The 18,729-nt window shown below is 39.9% G+C and overlaps 1 protein-coding gene across 2 annotated transcripts in view; it reads right to left on the bottom strand.

The window, feature by feature from the left end:
* The window catches only part of LOC106541401 (sodium channel protein type 2 subunit alpha), a 66,450-nt gene that overhangs the window by 42,329 nt on the left and 5,392 nt on the right, over positions 1-18,729 (bottom strand). Inside the window, exons 5-11 of one of the 2 annotated variants that reach the window (XM_087709530.1) lie at positions 17,443-17,534; positions 14,677-14,910; positions 12,634-12,697; positions 10,669-10,810; positions 8,190-8,396; positions 3,599-3,880; positions 1,257-1,586 (exon numbers count right to left, since the gene is read on the bottom strand). In XM_087709530.1, coding sequence (XP_087565656.1) covers positions 1,257-1,586; positions 3,599-3,880; positions 8,190-8,396; positions 10,669-10,810; positions 12,634-12,697; positions 14,677-14,910; positions 17,443-17,534 — 1,351 coding nt within the window. The remainder of the gene's footprint in view (positions 1-1,256; positions 1,587-3,598; positions 3,881-8,189; positions 8,397-10,668; positions 10,811-12,633; positions 12,698-14,676; positions 14,911-17,442; positions 17,535-18,729) is intronic. The other variant, XM_087709539.1, reaches the window with a different exon arrangement.

Genomic DNA, 18,729 nt, shown 5'->3' with positions numbered 1-18,729 from the left:
GAGCTCACTCCGTCTGCTGTACTGCCAACCTTCTTATCGACAAGCTCAGCGTCTTAGCCACCATATCCCTACCCAATCATATTACCCGAGTTTTAATTTGTGCAGCTCCACACAAATTTAAAATTTATGTCTATCTATGTAGAGATGCACATCCACAAAAAAAATATCCATGAGCATTCCAATATGCAAGCTTAGTGTAGGCAGTAAGATTTACTGGTGCCCTTTGTGCCTTTTTGTGTGTGTGTGCAAAAAACAGTGTCTAAGAGACCTGCTGTCTCAGGAATTGGTCTTACTAGGCTGAAGTGCCACAGAGCATGGAAGAATGTTGGCCTTGTAGCCAGAGCATAGAATACCTTACTCTCTATGGTGACAAAAGTGCATTCTTGTTAAGGAAAGGCAATGAGAGATACCAGTGGGAGAATTAAAGAGACAGAAGATAGAAGAATTAAAGAGATAGAAGAACTCTGGCAATGAAAGAGAGTTAAATAGAGGTGCACAATTGGGGGGGAGGGGGATTGAGTAGCAATAGAAATAGCAATAGCACTTAAACTTATATACTGCTTCATAGTGCTTTATACAGCCCTCTCTAAGCGGTTTACAGAGTCAGCACATTGTCTGGGTCATTTTACAAACCTCAGAAGGATGAAAGGCTGAGTCAACCTTGAGCCTGTCAGGATCGAACTCCAGACTGCGGGCAAAGCTCACCTGCAATATTGCATTCTAACCACTGCGTCCTACCACATTGTGTGGCCAGCGTTGCATCCCCAAAAGTAGGAGACCCAGATAAAGAGGTAAGATCAAGAAAAGTTTACTACAAACAAATAAAGTTGGAGTGGAATTTCACCCTTTTTGTACATTAAAGAAATCACGTTAAACAGCTGTTTTTGGAGAGGCTCTAAAGTCCATGGGGACACTTCTAGAAACAAAGTACATAATGGATTTTTTAGGCAAGGATGAACAGGAGCAAATCAAAGATAAAGGAGCAATGAAGGAGAAGGTATTATTTGCTCAGCATAAATTAAAGATAAGCATGGCAATAAACCCCTTTGTATTTAAATTAATTTTAATCTTGTTTTCTTTTAAATTGCACTGTGTGTATGGTGCTTGCAAATACATGCAGCAGAAGTCAGACCATTTATTTTTGGGTAGCCCAGTGTTATAACCCTGGAGAGGGGCAACATCGAAAGCATTTCCAAGATGCAGAGGCATTCGGGATTTGGATTCCATCATGCCTAGGCTACTCAAATCTTCCTTACACTGTCATCGGTAGTTGCTTTATCTATTATCACCTCTGGGAGAAGCTGTCCTGTAGGCGACAGGAGCACAGGTGGTCCTCCTACCAAGGAAACCACCCCATTGCAGTCCACACTGCTCTGCATCTTCCCATTCATTGGAAACATGGTCTGACTAATGTTGCTGCTGCGACGTTCGCTATGGCTGCGTACAACAAAATAGGAACCGTTCCGGCTTCCGTTTTCTTCAAAGGTGCTGTGCTCACTATCAGCATCGGAGCCTCCTTCGACGGTTGGGCTTTTGAAGCTGGAGAAGCTGGCCCTGCTATTGCGCCTTGTGGGGAACAGTATTGACTAAGGAGACAGAAATGAAACCATCAAGCGAAAACTTGTAAATCGTATACGAATCTCAGTTGGATGATGCTACCGTGTTTTCCTGATAATAAGACAGGGTCTTACCGTATTTTTCAGAGTATAAGACGCACCAAGGTTTTGAAGAGGCAAATTAAAACAAAGCTTTTTGCATTCTGCAAACCCCCCCAAACAGCCCATTTTTTGCGAAAACGGGCCTGTTTTTTTTTTAAAAAGGGTCTTTAAGAGGCTTGTAGAGTGCTCCGGGGGGGGGGGAGCAAAAAATGGCTTGGTTTTTTTGCCAAAATGAGACCGTTTTTTTTGTCAAAAAAAAAAGGGCATGATAGCCTTTAGGAGGCTTATAGAGTGCTCCAGAGGGGTGGGGTGGAGGGCAAAATTGAGCAAAAAGGGGGCAATTTTTTGCTAATTTCTGCCTTCCCCAGCTCCCAGGAGCTCTCTGAAAGCCTCCATAAGCTATGCACATCTGTTTTGGTGAAGGGGGCGGGGTTTCAGGAGGCATAAAATGCTGTATTCAGTGTATAAGACAGAAAAAGATACGTCTTATACTCCAAAAAATATGGTATTTTTTTTGACCCCGAAATAAGTGCTTGGCCTTACTTTTGGGGAGGTCTTATTATTTTTGAGGTGCAGGAGGTGGTGAGCATGGTAACTTCATGGCTGCTGCTATGTTACAATATTTTGGGGAGGGCTTATTTTTGGGGAGGGCTTATTTTAGCACATGTGCTTAAAAGACCGATTGGGCTTATTATCCAGGGAGGTCTTATTTTCAGGGAAACAAGGTAGCCAATTACTTTGAGAGGAAAAGTACAATTGATCTTATTGAAAAGCACAGTTGATCTTAAGTATGATGTGATCAAACTTCTAAACTGATTTCATGGGAATCAGGCATGCATAAAAGAATGCAGGTTTGACTCAGAAATGGGGAAGTGGAACCGCAAGCCATTATAAAAAGATTCCCAAGTCCTGAGTAGAAAACATGAGAAAGAAATTCAAAACTTTCAAACATTGTTTTCTACCACCCCCTTTTACTTCCAAGGATACAGTGTATAATCTCAACTTATCCTTTGTTTGCGAAGAAAGTCATACTTCCAAATTGAGAACAACCACTATTTTCATTTTCTAGAAACACCTATATGGCTGTGTCAGGCTTATGGGCTTTCTTAGGAATGTGATTAATAGTGTTTTGAAATACAATGGCTGCTCTATTTTTTTTTTAAACTAAAAGAACATTTAAGAAGTAATCAAAATCAACATGGGCCAATAGCTTGACACATATCAAGAGCAATGTCCTTGGGCACTATTCTCCCCCCCATCCCAAATTTCAATAAATGCTAAAAGGTACTTCCAAACACATCCAATTTACTGCATGAAAGGCCTATCAATAAAGCTCTCTCTATATATATTATTAAAGGAAAATTCAACTATAATTAGTGGTTCCACTGAGATGATCACGTGTAACTGGTAGAATCCTTGTGCTATCAAGTTCTTATTAATAAGTAATGAAAATGTCCATACGGTACACTTAAATAAATTATTTTGCTATTCAGATACTCAGTATTGGGGATCCCCAATCCCCAAGCTGGTCCACGGCCTTTTAGGAACCAGGCACACAAGTGAGTGAAATCTCATCTGCGCATCCACGCAATCTAAGTAGCGTGTGAAACTATTACCAGCACCGCCCCAGTCCGTGGAAAAATTGTCTTCCATGATCCCTGTTGCCAGAAAGGGTGGGGACCACTGCTCTACTATCTTATTCCTCTTTCCCCAAATTTCATCCTATTATCTGTACCTCTTTTCTAACTATTTGGCTTTCTAATAACAAAAAGATACCATTGTTTTTAAGTTCCTTGTGCTACTGCAAGTAATGACAAGAACCTGAAGCCCAGAAGGAAACAATATGTTCATATATGTCTTTCCTTGCATGAAGACCACCAAGTGTCTTTCAGGCCCTCATCTGCAACAATTTCAATAGATACATCCACAAGATATCTGACCTGGTATGGAGAAATGACCCTGCTTTCATATGCGAGTCTATTCCCTTCCAAGGAAAATCGAAATCCTTTCCTTCGGATGCTACTATCCGATTCTGATTTTGGAAACATTTTGTTGTTCCCTCCAGGTTCGCCGACAGACAATTCTCTTTGCCGTCTTTTTTTCCTTCGGTTTCTTCTTTCTTTAGCACTTTTGGAACTTGATAATTCTGAAGATGTTTCGGAAAGTCTTCCAAGAGTGCCATCGTCCCTGAAATCTTTGTAAGCTGCTGCTGCCATCAGTGCCTGTCGTATGAAGGAATCACCTGTGTTAAGTGCTCTTCCCCCAATTTAATTATTTAGCATGATGCTTACTACTGCCAAAGTAGTAAGTAGAATAATACAATGATACAAATGTTGCTCTATTTTTTTTAATTATGTATTGTTCTATACGTCATTGTATGTATCCCTTCCTACATAAGTTGTAAGCCGCCCTGAGTCCCCTCAGGGAAAAGGGCGGCCTATAAATAAACTTATACTATACTATACAAGTGGGCAAAAAACCCAACAACATGTATGTATCAAAATATTAGCAAATGGACATACACCAAAATAGCGGCTCTTAGTCTTTTTGTTTCATAGATCTCTTTGAGGGTCTTGTGACACTTATGGATACCTTCTTAGAAAAATGTGTGAAGTCAAATACATAAATAGATACTATGTTACAAAGGAAATCATTATCCCCAACTACAGGTACCAAAATATTTTAAAAACAGCAATCTGCCACTGCCTCCCAGCAATTTGCCTCCTTGCAACAAACAGCAAACAGTACAGATGATATACACTGTTTGTGGTGTATTTCTGTGCATGTGTGCCTGAGCCATAGAAATAGCAAAGAATTGGAGAAATGTACATTATGGCAGTATATTAATGCCAGAAAGTTTTCTTAAATGTAATCACACTAACTCCTCCCAATTATTTAAATAGATCTACTCCAAACATGACTAAGTCAGGGTCTAATTAGACAACAGGATACTGTTACATTTCAGACTATACTTGTACAGAAGCTGTTAAAATTGATGTGGCTTTCTGGAAGTATACATTATTCTCTGCTATTTAAAAGAAGATCAGATCAAGTATTTATTCTAAAAAGCTTCTTCATTTTGTTAAGTTGTCTAGAACAATAATAAAGCAGTCTTTAAAAAATGTGAACATTCTATAGGCATTTATGGTTATTAATTTACCTCCTTGCAGCAAACAGCCTGATCAGCACAAGAAAAAAAAATCTGCCTCTGCCTCCCAGCAATTTGTGTCTGTGCAGCAAACAACAAGTTTTAATTTCAGCATGGGAGTCCCAATCATCAGCTGTTTCAGGCTGCAGGATTGCTATAGCCTATTGCAGCCTCCGCAAGCCCCATTTTCCCTGTTTGCTGCATGGAGGTAAATTGCTGGGAGGCAGAGGCCAAAGGATGGGGATAGGTGGGTGGGTGGGTGGGGCTACATTCAGTGTATAAGACACACCCAAATTTTCACCCTCTTTGGGGGGGGGGGAAGGTGTGTCTTATACTCCGAAAAATATAGTATATAAAAATGGCTGTGTGTGTGTGTGTCTGTGTGTGTGCACGCATGTTCCAGTATAACTATGGAACACCTCGAGCAATTTCAACCAAATTTGGTACACAGACAACTTGCTCTCTAAAGAAATATACTGTGGGGGTAAGGCACCCCTAACACCCCTCAGGGTGTGTGTTCTGTTAAGATATAGCCTGTTGTGCCGTACAACCATTCTGACTTACTATACAGTGCAGTGGAGTTGCCATGGTAATGGCTTCACAGTACTCCACAAGGGGGCTCCCTCTGGTAAGGGGGAAAATCCAACATTAGAAATTACGTTTGGTCTGGACATTTCCCCCCTATAAATAAATACCTGGGCAACACCGGGTGATCAGCTAATATGGAATACAAAATATGTGCTTCATTATTAAGCCATTTAATCAATACAAGCTAAGTTTCAGTTAAAATACAATTACAATTTTTCCCAATTGAAGTTCATGAACCCCTTGAAATGTATAAGTATGTTAAGGTAATCCTTGACTTAAAACAGTTCATTTAGTGACCATTCAAAGTTACAACAGCATTGAAAAAAGTTACTTATGACCATGTTTCACACTTACAACCATTGCAGTACCCCGTGGCCATCGATCAAAATTCAGACACTTGGCAACGGACTCACATTTATGAGGGTTGCGGTGTCCTGGAGTCATGTAATCCCCTTTTGCAACCTTCTGGCAAGCAAAGTCAATGGGAAAGCCAGATTCACTTAACAACTGTGTTACTAACTTAACACCTGCAGTGAGCCACTTAACAATTAAGGCAAGAAAAGTCATAAAACGGAGCAAAGCTTACTTAACCAATGTTTCACTTAGACACACAGTTTTGGGGATCCGTTGTGGTCGTAAGTCGAGAACTTCCTGTAAATATTTAGCTGATATATAATAATGAGAATTAGAATCTAGCCTGTGTATTGTGTGTTAACTCTATGCGTGCCATTAAATAAGCCAAGGTACTGTATTTCATGTTCTGCATGTAATATTGTAATAGTGTTCTTTCCATCAACATGAGCACCCATCTGTTCTAAAGCTCTGGGTACTCAATCCCATTCTTATTAGGGGCAATAACACTAAGTAATGCCCTTAATTTCCTGTCATCTTTGTTGGTGTTGCATCTGTACTACAAGCAGGACTGGGGGACAAAACAGTTAATACCACTTCATAATGCCTTAGTAAGGCCACACTTGGAACACTGCATTCAGTTTTGGTCGCCATGATGTAGAAAAGATGTTGACACTCTAGAAAGAGTGCAGAGAAGAGCAACAAAGATGATTAGGGGACTGATAAAGCAATTCTAATAGGGGAACAAATGAAAACTGGTATATATAGGCAGCGATGCTTTGTTGAACAATGAAGGAATAAGATCTCTGTTTGAAGGTATGAAATGCAAGGTTAACAATAAATAGAAGTATACTCTCTGGGGGAAAATAATGCTAATGTTAACCAAATATATATTGTAGAATGAAAATAAGGCCTTTAGTTATATTAGATGAAATATTTGAGACGGTAAATATTATTTGAAGATGTAGAGGTTAAAACAACTGTAACCAAACGACATGCTGCATGTGATGATGGGTTTTTTTTGTCTTTTTTGTCTTCCCCCTCCCCCCCTTTTTTAAACCCTAGGTTATTGTGGTGTTTATTAAATATACAACAGAGAGATACGGGATGTATAAACGTAGTAGGGATGCACCTGTGATCCAATGATATATTATATGTGATGATGGGTTTCCCCCCCCTTTTTTTCTCTCCTTTTCCCATTGTTTTTTTTTCTATTGTTATGTGATGTTGTCTATGTAATAAAAAATAAAACTATATATATATATATATATATATATATATATATATATATATATATATATATATATATATATATATATATATATATATATATATATATATATATATAAATAAATAAAGATGATTAGGGGACTGGAGACTAAAACATATGAAGAATGGTTGCAGGAACTGGGTATGTCTACTTTAATGAAAAGAAGGACTAGGGGAGACATGATAGCAGTGTTCCAATATCTCAGGGGTTGCCACAAAGAAGAGGGAGTCAAACTATTATCCAAGGCACCTGAGGGTAGAACAAGAAGCAATGGATGGAAACTAATCAAGGAGAGGAGCAACTTAGAACTAAAGAGAAATTTCCTGTGAGTTAGAACAATTAATCAGTGGAATGGCTTGCTTCCAGAAGTTGTGAATGCCCCAACACCAGAGGTTATTGAAAAGATGTTGGATAACCATTTGTCTGAAGTGGTGTACTAGAGTTTCCTGCCTAAGCAGAGGGTTGGACTAGAAGACTTCCAAGGTCCCTTCCAATTCTGTTATTCTATTCTATTCTGTTATTTGACAGATGTCATACGATGTATATATTTTCTATATGGTTGATAAAGGCAAGACATAATGAATCCAGATAGAACTGTATTTTTATAAAACATATCACATCAGGCACTGGTATTCAAAAATATACAGGTAGTCCTCGACCTATGACCACAATTGAGCTCAAATTTTCTGTTGTTAAGTGAGACATGTGTTGTGAATTTCCCCCCATTTTTCAATCTTTCTTGCCATTGTTGTTAAGTGAATCACTGCAGTTGATGAATTAGTAACACAGTTGCCAAGTGAGTCTGGATTCTCCATTGATTTTGCTTGCCAAAAGGTGACCTTGGGATGTAGGAACAGTCGCAAGTATGAACCAATGTCCAAATATCTGAATTTTGATCAGATGACCATGGGGATGCTACAATATGAAAATTGTAGAATATGAAAAACGGTCTTAAGTCACTTTTTTCAATGCTGTTGTAACTTTGGAAGGTCAGTAAATGCCCTGTTGTAAGTTGAGGACTACGTGAACCTTGAACATGCAATAGATTTTTTGAACACCTTGAGACTAAAAACCGTGCCGCAGGGGAGTCTCACAAAGTCCTTCTAAAAGGAAAATGTTTTGTGCAGTTCCTACTTATCTATATTTATTTTCTTGAAGATTTTAGACACAGTACCTGAGCTTCCTCTTGTTGCCTTTTCAGACGCTCAAGCATTTGCTGATACTCTGTCTCTTTTCGGAGAGCTTCCTCAATAGTAGCTTGATTTTGCTCATCATAGGCCATCGCTACTACTGCCAAGATCAGGTTGATAAGGTAGAAAGAGCCCAGGAAAATCACCACGACGAAAAAGAACATGTACCCTTTGCCAGCAGCCCGCAATGTCTGGGAAACCAAGTAGGAGTTACTAGGTTAGTAAACAAGTGAATGTTAAAAGTTAAATGTATATCTACTGTGTTTTCCCGAAAATAAGACAAGAGTCTTATCTTTTTTTGACCACCAAAATAAGCGCTTGGCCTTATTTTTGGGGAGGTCTTATTTTTGAGATGCAGGAGGCCCCTTAACCTTGGCCTGCAGATCATATGATCCAGAGAATGCCAGAAGTTCTGTCTCTGTTTCTGGCACACTCTTACCAGCCCTAGCATCGCTGGGCCTGCCACTCTCTTTGCAGCTGCCACTAAGAAAAGGGATGCGATAGCTAAGGTTTGTGATAGTGGCCTCCGTGAGGCCATTCCACATGGATGGCAAGTGCATGTGGGGCGTGTGAGGCATGTTCCCCCCTTCCTCCCAGGAAATGGTCAGGGACCGGCTGTGCATGCATTTACAGTAAGTATTTTAGGGGGGGTATTTTCAGGGGAGGGCTTATTTTAGTGCATGCACTCAAAAGCCCAATTGGCCTTATTATCCGGGGAGGTCTTATTTTCAGGGAAACAGGATATCTCTCTATATTTATGTATCTTCCACTGATGTTGTCTTTTAAATATACAGAATGAACAAACAAGTCTTGGATCTATTATTTAGCAGTATAAATATCTTTTCTGGATTTAATAAATGTTGTATTCCACTCTACCACCATATATTATTTGTTTAAAAATGGGTAGGAGGAAACTGGGAAGCTGCATTAAACGATATCAGGCTTTTCAATGTGAAATTTAGTTGTTTCTCTAACCCAGTGGTTCTCAACCTTCCCAATGCCGCAACCCTTTAAATACAGTTCCTCATGTTGTGGTGACCACCAACCATAAAATTCTATTCGTTGCTACTTCATAACTGTAATTTTGCTACTGTTATGAATTGTAATGTAAATATCTGATATGCAGGATGTATTTTCATTATTACAAATTGAACATAATTAAAGTATAGTGATTAATCTGCCAATCTTGGTTTGGGAGACAATCAGCCAGGCTGGGATTTTCCAGGATAAAACGACCTCCCTGCCTGCCTCCAGCAGTAGTTCGTGGTTTACATGAGTTTCACTTTGTTAATTTTACTTTTTTTACATTCCGTTTCCCCCACTCACCCAGTTTTCCTTTTTCTTTCTTTCTTTCTTTCTTTCTTTCTTTCTTTCTTTCCATTCCTCCCTCTCTTTTCTTTTCTTTCTTTCCATTCCCCTCCTTTTTCTTTCTTTCTTTCTTTCTTTCCATTCCCCCCTCCCTTTTCTTTCTTTCTTTCTTTCTTTCTTTCTTTCTTTCTTTCTTTCTTTCTTTCCATTCCTCCCTTTTCTTCTTTCTTTCTGTCTTTCTTTCTATCTTTCTTTCTTTTTCCATTCCTCCCTCCCTTTTCTTCTTTCTTTCTTTTCTTCTTTCTTTCTTTCTTTCTTTCTTTCTTTCTTTCTTTCTTTCTTTCTTTCTTTCTTTCTTTCTTTCTTTTCTTTCCACAGATTAAGAAGTTGCCCTTTAAATGGGATTTTAAATGGAGGCTTAGCTACATTGAACTGTGCTTCCGTCCCGCGTGGAATTCCTCGGGATGGAAGGAATGGGTGGGCAGGGCCAGTCCTCCCCTCCGGCCTCTCCTGCCAGCCCTTCCCGGAGCCCAAAAAGCCTCTGAGCTCAGTTTAGCCCGCAGGACAGGACCGGCGGCAGGGGTGTTCATGCTCAAGGTGGCTTGAATCCCAGCAAGTGCCTGCCTGGGCGAGAGCCCATCCCGCCGGCTGAAGCAGGTGGCCCAACTGCCCCGCCAGTCTCCTGCTCTCTGAGTGCCTTAGAGCCCCTGTGCAGGGGCTGAAGCAGCATCGCAGACCACGCTTGCTTCGAACATCTGTTGTAGCCGAGGCTGATCCGTCCCTCCAAAGAACCCGTCTCTCTCCCCCTTCAGTGTGGCGTGGAGACCGGGCGGGGTGATGTCTGGGTTGCGCACGGAGCTGGGAGGAGGCTGCTTCACCACCCGGTGCTCTTCATGCACCTGCCGCTTCAGGACGCGCTCCTGAGCATGGGTGACGCCGGTGGAGGTGGATGGTCTTAGGTGACCCCTGTAAAAGGGTTGTTCGACCCCCAAAGGGGTCGCGACCCACAGGTTGAGAACCACTGCTTTAACCAATGGTTCATAGCAATTCTTCATCCAAAACATATTCACAATAGGAAAGGGTGGTTTATTTTTCAGTCACTTGTATAAATAATTTTTGGTCCTTTCTCAAAATTAAAAGTGTTATTTTTCTCACCTGTTGATAAAGGTTCTCCCAGTAATCCTGAGTCATCAGCCGAAAGAGTGACAAGAAAGCCCAACTAAAGCTATCAAAGCTTGTATAGCCATAGTCTGGGTTTCTACCGTATGGTACACAAATGTATCCTTCTGGACATTGCCTACAAATCAAAATGAATGTATGAACATTTTTACACTTTCTAATTAAGCACGTGCAATGTCTCAAAGCAAAAACAAAGGAATAACTGCACTCTTGTACCTCAAAATACTGAGGTTTATGGAACAGTTGAGAATAAAAACTTTATAGTAGCTTATTTAAATATTCTGATGAATTTTAAATAATCCCATATCCAGGATTAAGATGTGAAATTGCCTCTTAAATGTCATACTTCCTCAAATCTGGGTACTTGAGAGACCGCCCGCTGCCAATTACCTCCCACAGACCCATTAGATCTCACAGGGTTGGCCTCCTCCGGGTGCCATCTACCAGCCAATGCCACCTGGCTATTACCAGGGGGAGGGCCTTCTCTGTGGCAGCTAGGGCCCTCTGGAATGAACTCCCCGCAGGGATTCGGACCCTCACCTCTCTCCAGGCCTTCCGAAAAGCCGTCAAAACCTGGCTTTGCCGGCAGGCCTGGGGGTGATGAGTTCCCTCCCCTCTCGACATGTATGGTTGTGCGACTGTTGTCGACTTTTATTATTTGTATTTTGTCTTTTATGTTCCCCCTTTTTTCCCCCTTTGAATTGTTCGCTGCCCTGAGTCCTCCCGGAGAAGGGCGGCATACAAATATTAAAATAAAATAAAAAAATAAAATTAAAAAAAATCAAATCAAATCAAAACAAAACAAATCAAATGCATCAATCATGAACAGAAACTTCAAATGCACTTTAAAATGCTTGTTTTAAACTAAAATAGCTAAGACATAAAAACTGAAACGTGTAGAAATATATCAGGTCCATTAAAAATCAAAATACAAATTACTCTGTGGATTTATGAAGATTTGAAGATTCTGTGGATAACAAAAACCTGTGTACATATTCAAGGCTGACCTGAATCAGAACCAGACTGTCCTTAGAAATTTAAGGACATTGTATTACTTAAGAGTCCATCACACTGAGTCCCATCGGAGTGAATATCTGCGGTTCAGTCCCCTTTGGATTTCCATTTTTGGGTGCTATTCCTCCTACTTATCTTCTTAAAGAAAACAAATAAATTTCTAGATCTAACTAAACTAATTCTCAATTAATGAGTGTGTGAAAAAGTTCCCATTAACTTATTATGACTTTCAAGAATAAGTTATATTTTGTTATCCAATTAAAGAAACCAAGTCTTTGTACTAAACCAAAGTTTTATTTAGGATTTAGGACTAAACTGGGCTTTTAAGACAAAGTATTTTAGTGGCTTGAATATTCTTGCCATATTATAAAGCAAAGAAGAAATACTAGATTTCTCCCATTTCTTCCCTTAAGCTTCAGCTTTCTGTATAACGTTCCATGATGCCAGAAAGCATCTCCAAACCTCTTCCATAGCTTTTGTTCAAATATGTTAGCATTCAATGGAAAGTAGTTAATGGACTAGCACCGTAATGGTGAACCTATGGCACATGTGCCACAAGTGGCACATAGAGCCCTCTCTGCGGGCAGACAAGCCTTTGCCCCAGCCAGCTGGTTTTCAGGGCACATGCAGGAGACAGGCATGCATGTGTGGGGAGCAGGGTGCACGTGTGGAGGTCGTGCATGCATGTGCGGTGTGTGTGGCGCATGTGTGGAGGTTGCGCATCCAGGGGGAGCACGGCGGGGTCTGTATGTCACATGCACTTGCAGGGGGGGGCAAGTGGAGCGCAGGGGGTGCACATGCATTGCATTATGGATACGTGCACACTCGCGCACTTTCAGCACACAACGACAGAAAGGTTAGGCATCACTGGACTAGCAGATTTAGTTAGATTACTAATATTGGATTTGTCTTCTAAACTATACTTACCCAGCATCTGAGCTATTACCGCAGAGCAAGGCATCCTTTGCACCTTCCAAGTAGTAAAAGTGATCTGGTAAGGAAAAAAAAAACCAACCTTATGATATTTTCATTCATATCATAGTCAGAGTTTTCTGTTTGTTGCAGAAGACATTTTCACACTAAGAGCCACAATCCAATAAAACATCCCGATACGTTGGAAAGTAATCAAGAGACACAATAGAGATTTCTACTTTTGGTAGAAATTGGTATTCCATGCACAATATTTCGCAGTTTTGTTCTCCTGACTGTGGAAAATCCAGAAATTCTGTTGATGCTCTATACCGTTATTGTTAATTATATGGAATAAAAAATTAAACAAAAATCTTTATGACATGTTTTTTTCAGTTCTAAACTTTTAAAACTAAAATTTGAATTTTTCTAAAGAAAGTTTCATTGAGTACTTCAGATTTATGTGTTCCTGTATTGAAAAAAGCAAAGGCTTGCTATAATATGTGTATTATACAATACTCATATAAGTAAAACCATTAAACAGTCCTGGTTTTTCATCCAAGAAACTAATTTCAAATTTGTGTTATGAGCAAAATGACTATGTCTTACTTGTGTTTGTGATGTGTGTAGCCTCTACAACTCTCTTGCCCAACATAAAGCAGTCCAAACACATCTGGGAGGCATGTAGATGGGGAAATAAGATAGACTAACATAGTGATAAGTTAACAGTGCACAATCTGTTCTATCTTTAATAGCAACTTGTTAAATATAACTGGTCTTGTGACTAAACTTGTATGGGAGAAGACAAAGCAGTTAGGAATGCAGGTTACATGGTTGTGTGTGTGTGTGTGTGTTGCTATTCTGCCAGTTCGCACCAATTCGGCCGAACCAGTAATGGGGGCAGTGTGAGGCTCCACCCACCCGCTCAGACGTTATCATGGGCCTTCTGCGCATGTGCATGCTCCCGCTACCGAAGCGGTAATGAAGATAATAGGATATTATTACTGGTCTGTGTGTGTGTGTGTGTGGAATTCAAGGAAGTTGACTACCTTGATTATATCATTATATTTCCTGAATCCAAGCAATTCTTTTTTATTATTATTTAATATCTTTACTTAGGAATCCATGTGATTCCGTAAATGACTAAAATCTGATTTTCAAGGTGAAGTACTGCCAGTGTGTGAATATGAATTAACTAATTAAACTAACATCACTATTGGGAAAGTGGACAACTTGATTGACGGGAAATTGTCATTTTTCTCCAAATAGAGCACTCCTAGCATTTTCAAAGAGCTTTACTTTTTCTTTTGACTTTGCAACAGAAAACTGCTAATTAATTAATCTACATCTGTGACTGAGCATTTAGATTCAAATACAAAACATGAGTTATTGGTTATTTATTGCAGTTCTATATTGCAACTCTTATTTGAAATGGTGTTTTTACCAACAGCACTGATTTCCCTTCATTTAAGCAATTCATTTTCGATGATCTATACTAAATGAATTAAATTTATATGGTAATTAATCCAGAGAAGCCACTTAATAAAATTATTCCAGAATTTTTTTTTTTAGATTAATTATTATTACTTTATCAGCCCTATTGCCAGGCAGTGTCAAGAAATGATGTTTTCACTTTAATCAAAAAGACCACAAATGAACTAAATATTGGAAAATAAGAGTGCCACCCTGTGGAACAACTGAATGATGGTAAGTGTGATGTGAGTTGATTCACAGCAATATTTTTGATTCCACAAATATTTTCTGAATGTAGAACTGGCCAAATACATCGATTGGATTTATGGCAAAGCTTAGATTCATATCCAAGTACTCTAGTGCAGTGGTCACCAACCAGTGGTGCACGAGAAAATTTTGGCAGTCAGCAGAAAAAAATATATGCATTTTTTATATTGCACTGAATACTATTTATCTTTAAAAAAACCATATCAGTGGTCCATGGGATTAAAAATTATGAATTTAGTGGTCCCTGAAGTCCGAAAGGTTGGTGACGCCTGCTCTAGTGGATTACTATTATTGCTGCTTCTGTTGTTATTTAAACATTACCTTTATTTTCCATATATTTAGACCACAAGAGCTCAGTTCCATTGTAGTATTCCTTAAAGCGTGGGTCTTCAGGAGAAGTGTTATTCGGCCAATACAAGCATTTATGCCTCAAGTGACCCATAAACAACTGCAATCCTATTAGTGCAAACACACTCAGACAAAACAGAGTCAAGATCATAACATCTGAAAGCTTCTTCACAGACTGAATGAGGGCACCTACAATTGTCTTCAGGCCTAAAATAAAGAGAAAGGCATAATCCCAAATTAGCGTTGGTTCGAGCTCTAGGTGTTGGCAACTGAGATGAATTAAAATGTTTCATGCAAGCAGTTCCTATTTTTCAAAATCATTACCTTTTTTGTTAAAAGAGAAAGCCTTTAAACTCTTGAGACATGAAACATTAAAAAAAAGGCAACTATAAAGGAATATAAAAAGCGTCATCACCTAAACACCTATGCAACTGGAAGCCAGCAACTTTAGTTATTCTTACTTTGCAAACAGCTAATACAAGGGATAGGCAACTGGTGGTGTGCTGTGGGGTGTGTGTGTGTGTGTGTGTGTGTGTGTGTGTGTGTGATACCTTTAATTTTAAAATAATGGATTAATTACAAACATTTCACATGAGAAGATACCTATTTAGGTAAAGATAAAGGTTCCTCTCGCATATATGTACTAGTTGTTCCCAACTCTAGGGGGTGATGCTCATTTCCGTTTCAAAGCCGAATAGCCAGCGCTGTCCAAAGATGTCTCCGTTGTCATGTGGCTGGCATGACTAAACATGAAGGCGCACGGAACGCTGTTGCCTTCCCACCAAAGGTTTTTGCTACTTGCATTTTTACATGCTTTCGAACTGCTAGGTTGGCAGAAGCTGGGACAAGTAATGGGAGCTCACTCTTGTTATGTGGCGCTAGGGATTCAAATTCTGAATTGCTGACCTTTCTGATTGACAAGCTCAGCATCTTAGCACTGAGCCACTCAACACCCATTTATCAGATGTCAAATTAGCCCTTCTCCCCAGTCTGTTCTCTGTGAGCCCAGTGGTGGACTTGAAGTGCTCTTATAATTCCATAGAACATTAGAAGTTTTGCTTCACAATGGTCTTATATACCTATATAAAAGGACTTGTTAACACAGTAGCAAAGGAGGTGTTGTGGCATGCTGGTGCCCAGGGTTATCTTGTTGCCTACCCTTGATTTGATGTAAGGAATTTTTTTTACCAATAGTACATTTTTTCAAGCATGACTTAACAAGAAGCATCTCCTTTCAAGCCCAAAAGTGATTTGGAAGGTAATGCTTCTTAAGCTATATTCATGCAATATCCATGCAGTTCCTTTATTAGCATATTAGAAGGTTTACTAGCACTCTAATTTTCTAAATACGAATGTCCTCATTCCCAAATTATTTCAATAAGCAAAGTCTACCTGAATATGAAAAGTGCAACCATTTTTCATATTGTTGTATGAAAGAAGATTACCGTATTTTTCAGAGTATAAGACGCATCTTTTTTCCTCAAAAAAGAGGCTGAAAATCTGAGTGCGTCTTATACATCGAATACATTTTTTGCCTCCTGAAGCCTCGCCCCTTCACAAAAACTGCCTTGCCAAAATTGCATGCATAGCCTTATAAAGGCTTTCAAAGAGCTCCCGGGGGCTGGGGAGGGCAGAAATGAACAACAAACGGGCCGTTTTATGCCCACCCAGCCCCCAGCAGCACTCTATAAGCCTCCATAAGGCTATGCATGTAATTTTTTTGACAAAAAATGGGGCCTTTTTTTTGCTCATTTATGACCCCCCCCATGAGCACTGTGCAAGCCCCCCCCAAGGCTATTCATGCCCTTTATTTGGAAAAAAAATGGGGCCGTTTTCACGAAAAACAAGCCATTTTTGAGGAGGTTTGCAGAAACATTTTTTTCCCTTTTGGAAAGCTCTTTAACTGATAGATGAGAATTACATTGATCAAATGCTGTGCTAGCAGAAACAAAGTTTTAGGTGCTGCAGGTTGTCAGTGATTTCCTTCTCCAGCACAATGATGAATATACCTGGAAACATCTACCTACCTACCTACTCTCTCTCTCTCTCCCTACCTTACTGTATTTCTCTCTCTATTTCTCTCTCTCTCTATCCCTCTACCTACTGCCTACACACACTGTCTCTCCCTACCTACCTACTGTATTTCTCTCTCTCTCTCTCCCTTTATCTACCTACCTACTTATCTACTCTCTCTCTTTCCCTATCTACCTACTTATTTCTCTCTCTTTCTCTCCCTCTGTCTCTTTCTATCCACCTACCCATTTTTTTTAAAAAAAATGCCTCTTCAAAAACTTGGTGCGTCTTATACTCCAGTGCGTCTTATACTCAGAAAAATACGGTAACCATTTTCATGTGCAACATAACATAATTTTCAGTTCTATCTCATGCAGAAATGTGTTAAACTCCAAGGCTGATGTCTTCACCACAGCAAGAAAAAAAGGAATTGTTTCTAGACAAATAATCTAGATTAGCAATTAAATGGGCCAAACAGATACGACTGCAGTTTTGACAAATTAAAATCAGCCTCTGGGTTTAACCTAGCTCTCACCTGGGATGACTGATATTGTTTTCAATGCCCGGAGAACTCTGAATGTTCTCAACGCTGAGACATTACCCAGGTCCACAAATTCTGTCACATATCTGTAATAGGGGAGTTCACACACAAACACAAGGACAGGATAAAAAGGAACAGTTGGACAGATACAAGGGACCTAACACCTTACACCACTTACATCTTACCTGGGATTACAGAAATAGTTTTCAAAGCTCTCAATACTCTGAAAGTTCGAAGAGCTGACACATTGCCTAGTTTTACAAATTCTGTTATATACCTGTAGAATTAAACCACAGTTATTCAGAATTGAGGTAGACTTCATGATACTTACCTGAGGATTTATTTGAGCTAAATCCTTTTGGTAATGAAATTATAATTTAGTTTTAGTGATTTTGTATTCAGCACGTAGAGTGGAAAATAACTCCCACTGTGCCCACTGGGAATAACACCAAGTAAATGCTTGTAAGTTTGTAATTACTGTCAATGAAAAATTTGTTAGCACATTTGATATCAATGATTAAAGATGCTTTACCATGTATGTATGGTTTTGTTAACAGACTGAAACTTAGATGTTTGTATTTCCATGCCTGTGTGGATGTATTATGATGGAATAAAATACCTCCTTACAATGGAGCTGCATTCAGCCCTATAAAATGCACCACCATATACAGTACAGAACTGTCAGTGCTTTGTTGAAAGCCTAGTAAATTTATGTATTACTTAAGTGCAGAAAAGAGCAACCAGGATGATTAGAGGCCTGGAGGCTAAAACATATGAAGAACAGTTGCAGCACCTGGGCATGGCTAGTTTAGTGAAGAGAAGGACCAGTGGGATAGCAGTGTTCCAATATTTGAGGAACTGCCACAGAGAGGAAGGGATCAAGCTATTTTCCAAAGCACCTGAAGGCCAGACAAAGAATAATGGATGGAAACTGAACAAAGAGAGATTCAACCTGGAAATAAGGAGAAATTTTCTGACAGTGAGAGCAACCAATGGAACAGCTTGCCTTCAGAGGTTGTGGGAGCTTCATCACTGGAAGCTTTCAAGAAGAGGCTGGACTGCCATTTGTCGCAAATGGTGTAGGGCCAGGATGGTGAACCTATGGCATGTGTGCCACAGGTGGCACGTGGAGCCATTTGTCAGGGATGCGAGGCGTTGCCCTATCAGCTGGCATGTGCATGCTGGGCAGCTGAGTTCGGCCTTCTTTAAAGCCATTTTTCACCCTCCTCAGGCCCCAGAGGCTTTATAGGAGCCTGGGAAGGGTGAAAAGAGTGCACCCCCCTGAGGCCCTCCGGAAGCTTCAGGAGCTTCCCTGAAGCCTCCGGATCGCAAAACAATGGCCCTATGGGCAAACCGGAATGGACTTCCGGTTTTCTCGTAGGATAGGTTTAAGCCCTCTGGAGGCTTCAGGGACCTTCAGGATGCTTTCCTGAAGCCTCCGGAGGAATAAAAACAGCCTTACAAGCAAACCA

Source organism: Thamnophis sirtalis, unplaced genomic scaffold (genome assembly GCF_051295495.1).
Source record: "Thamnophis sirtalis isolate CommonGarterSnake01/CBP01778 unplaced genomic scaffold, rThaSir2_p1.2 scaffold_1, whole genome shotgun sequence".
Lineage (NCBI taxonomy): Eukaryota > Metazoa > Chordata > Lepidosauria > Squamata > Natricidae > Thamnophis > Thamnophis sirtalis.
This window is presented reverse-complemented; position numbering and strand designations above follow the sequence as displayed.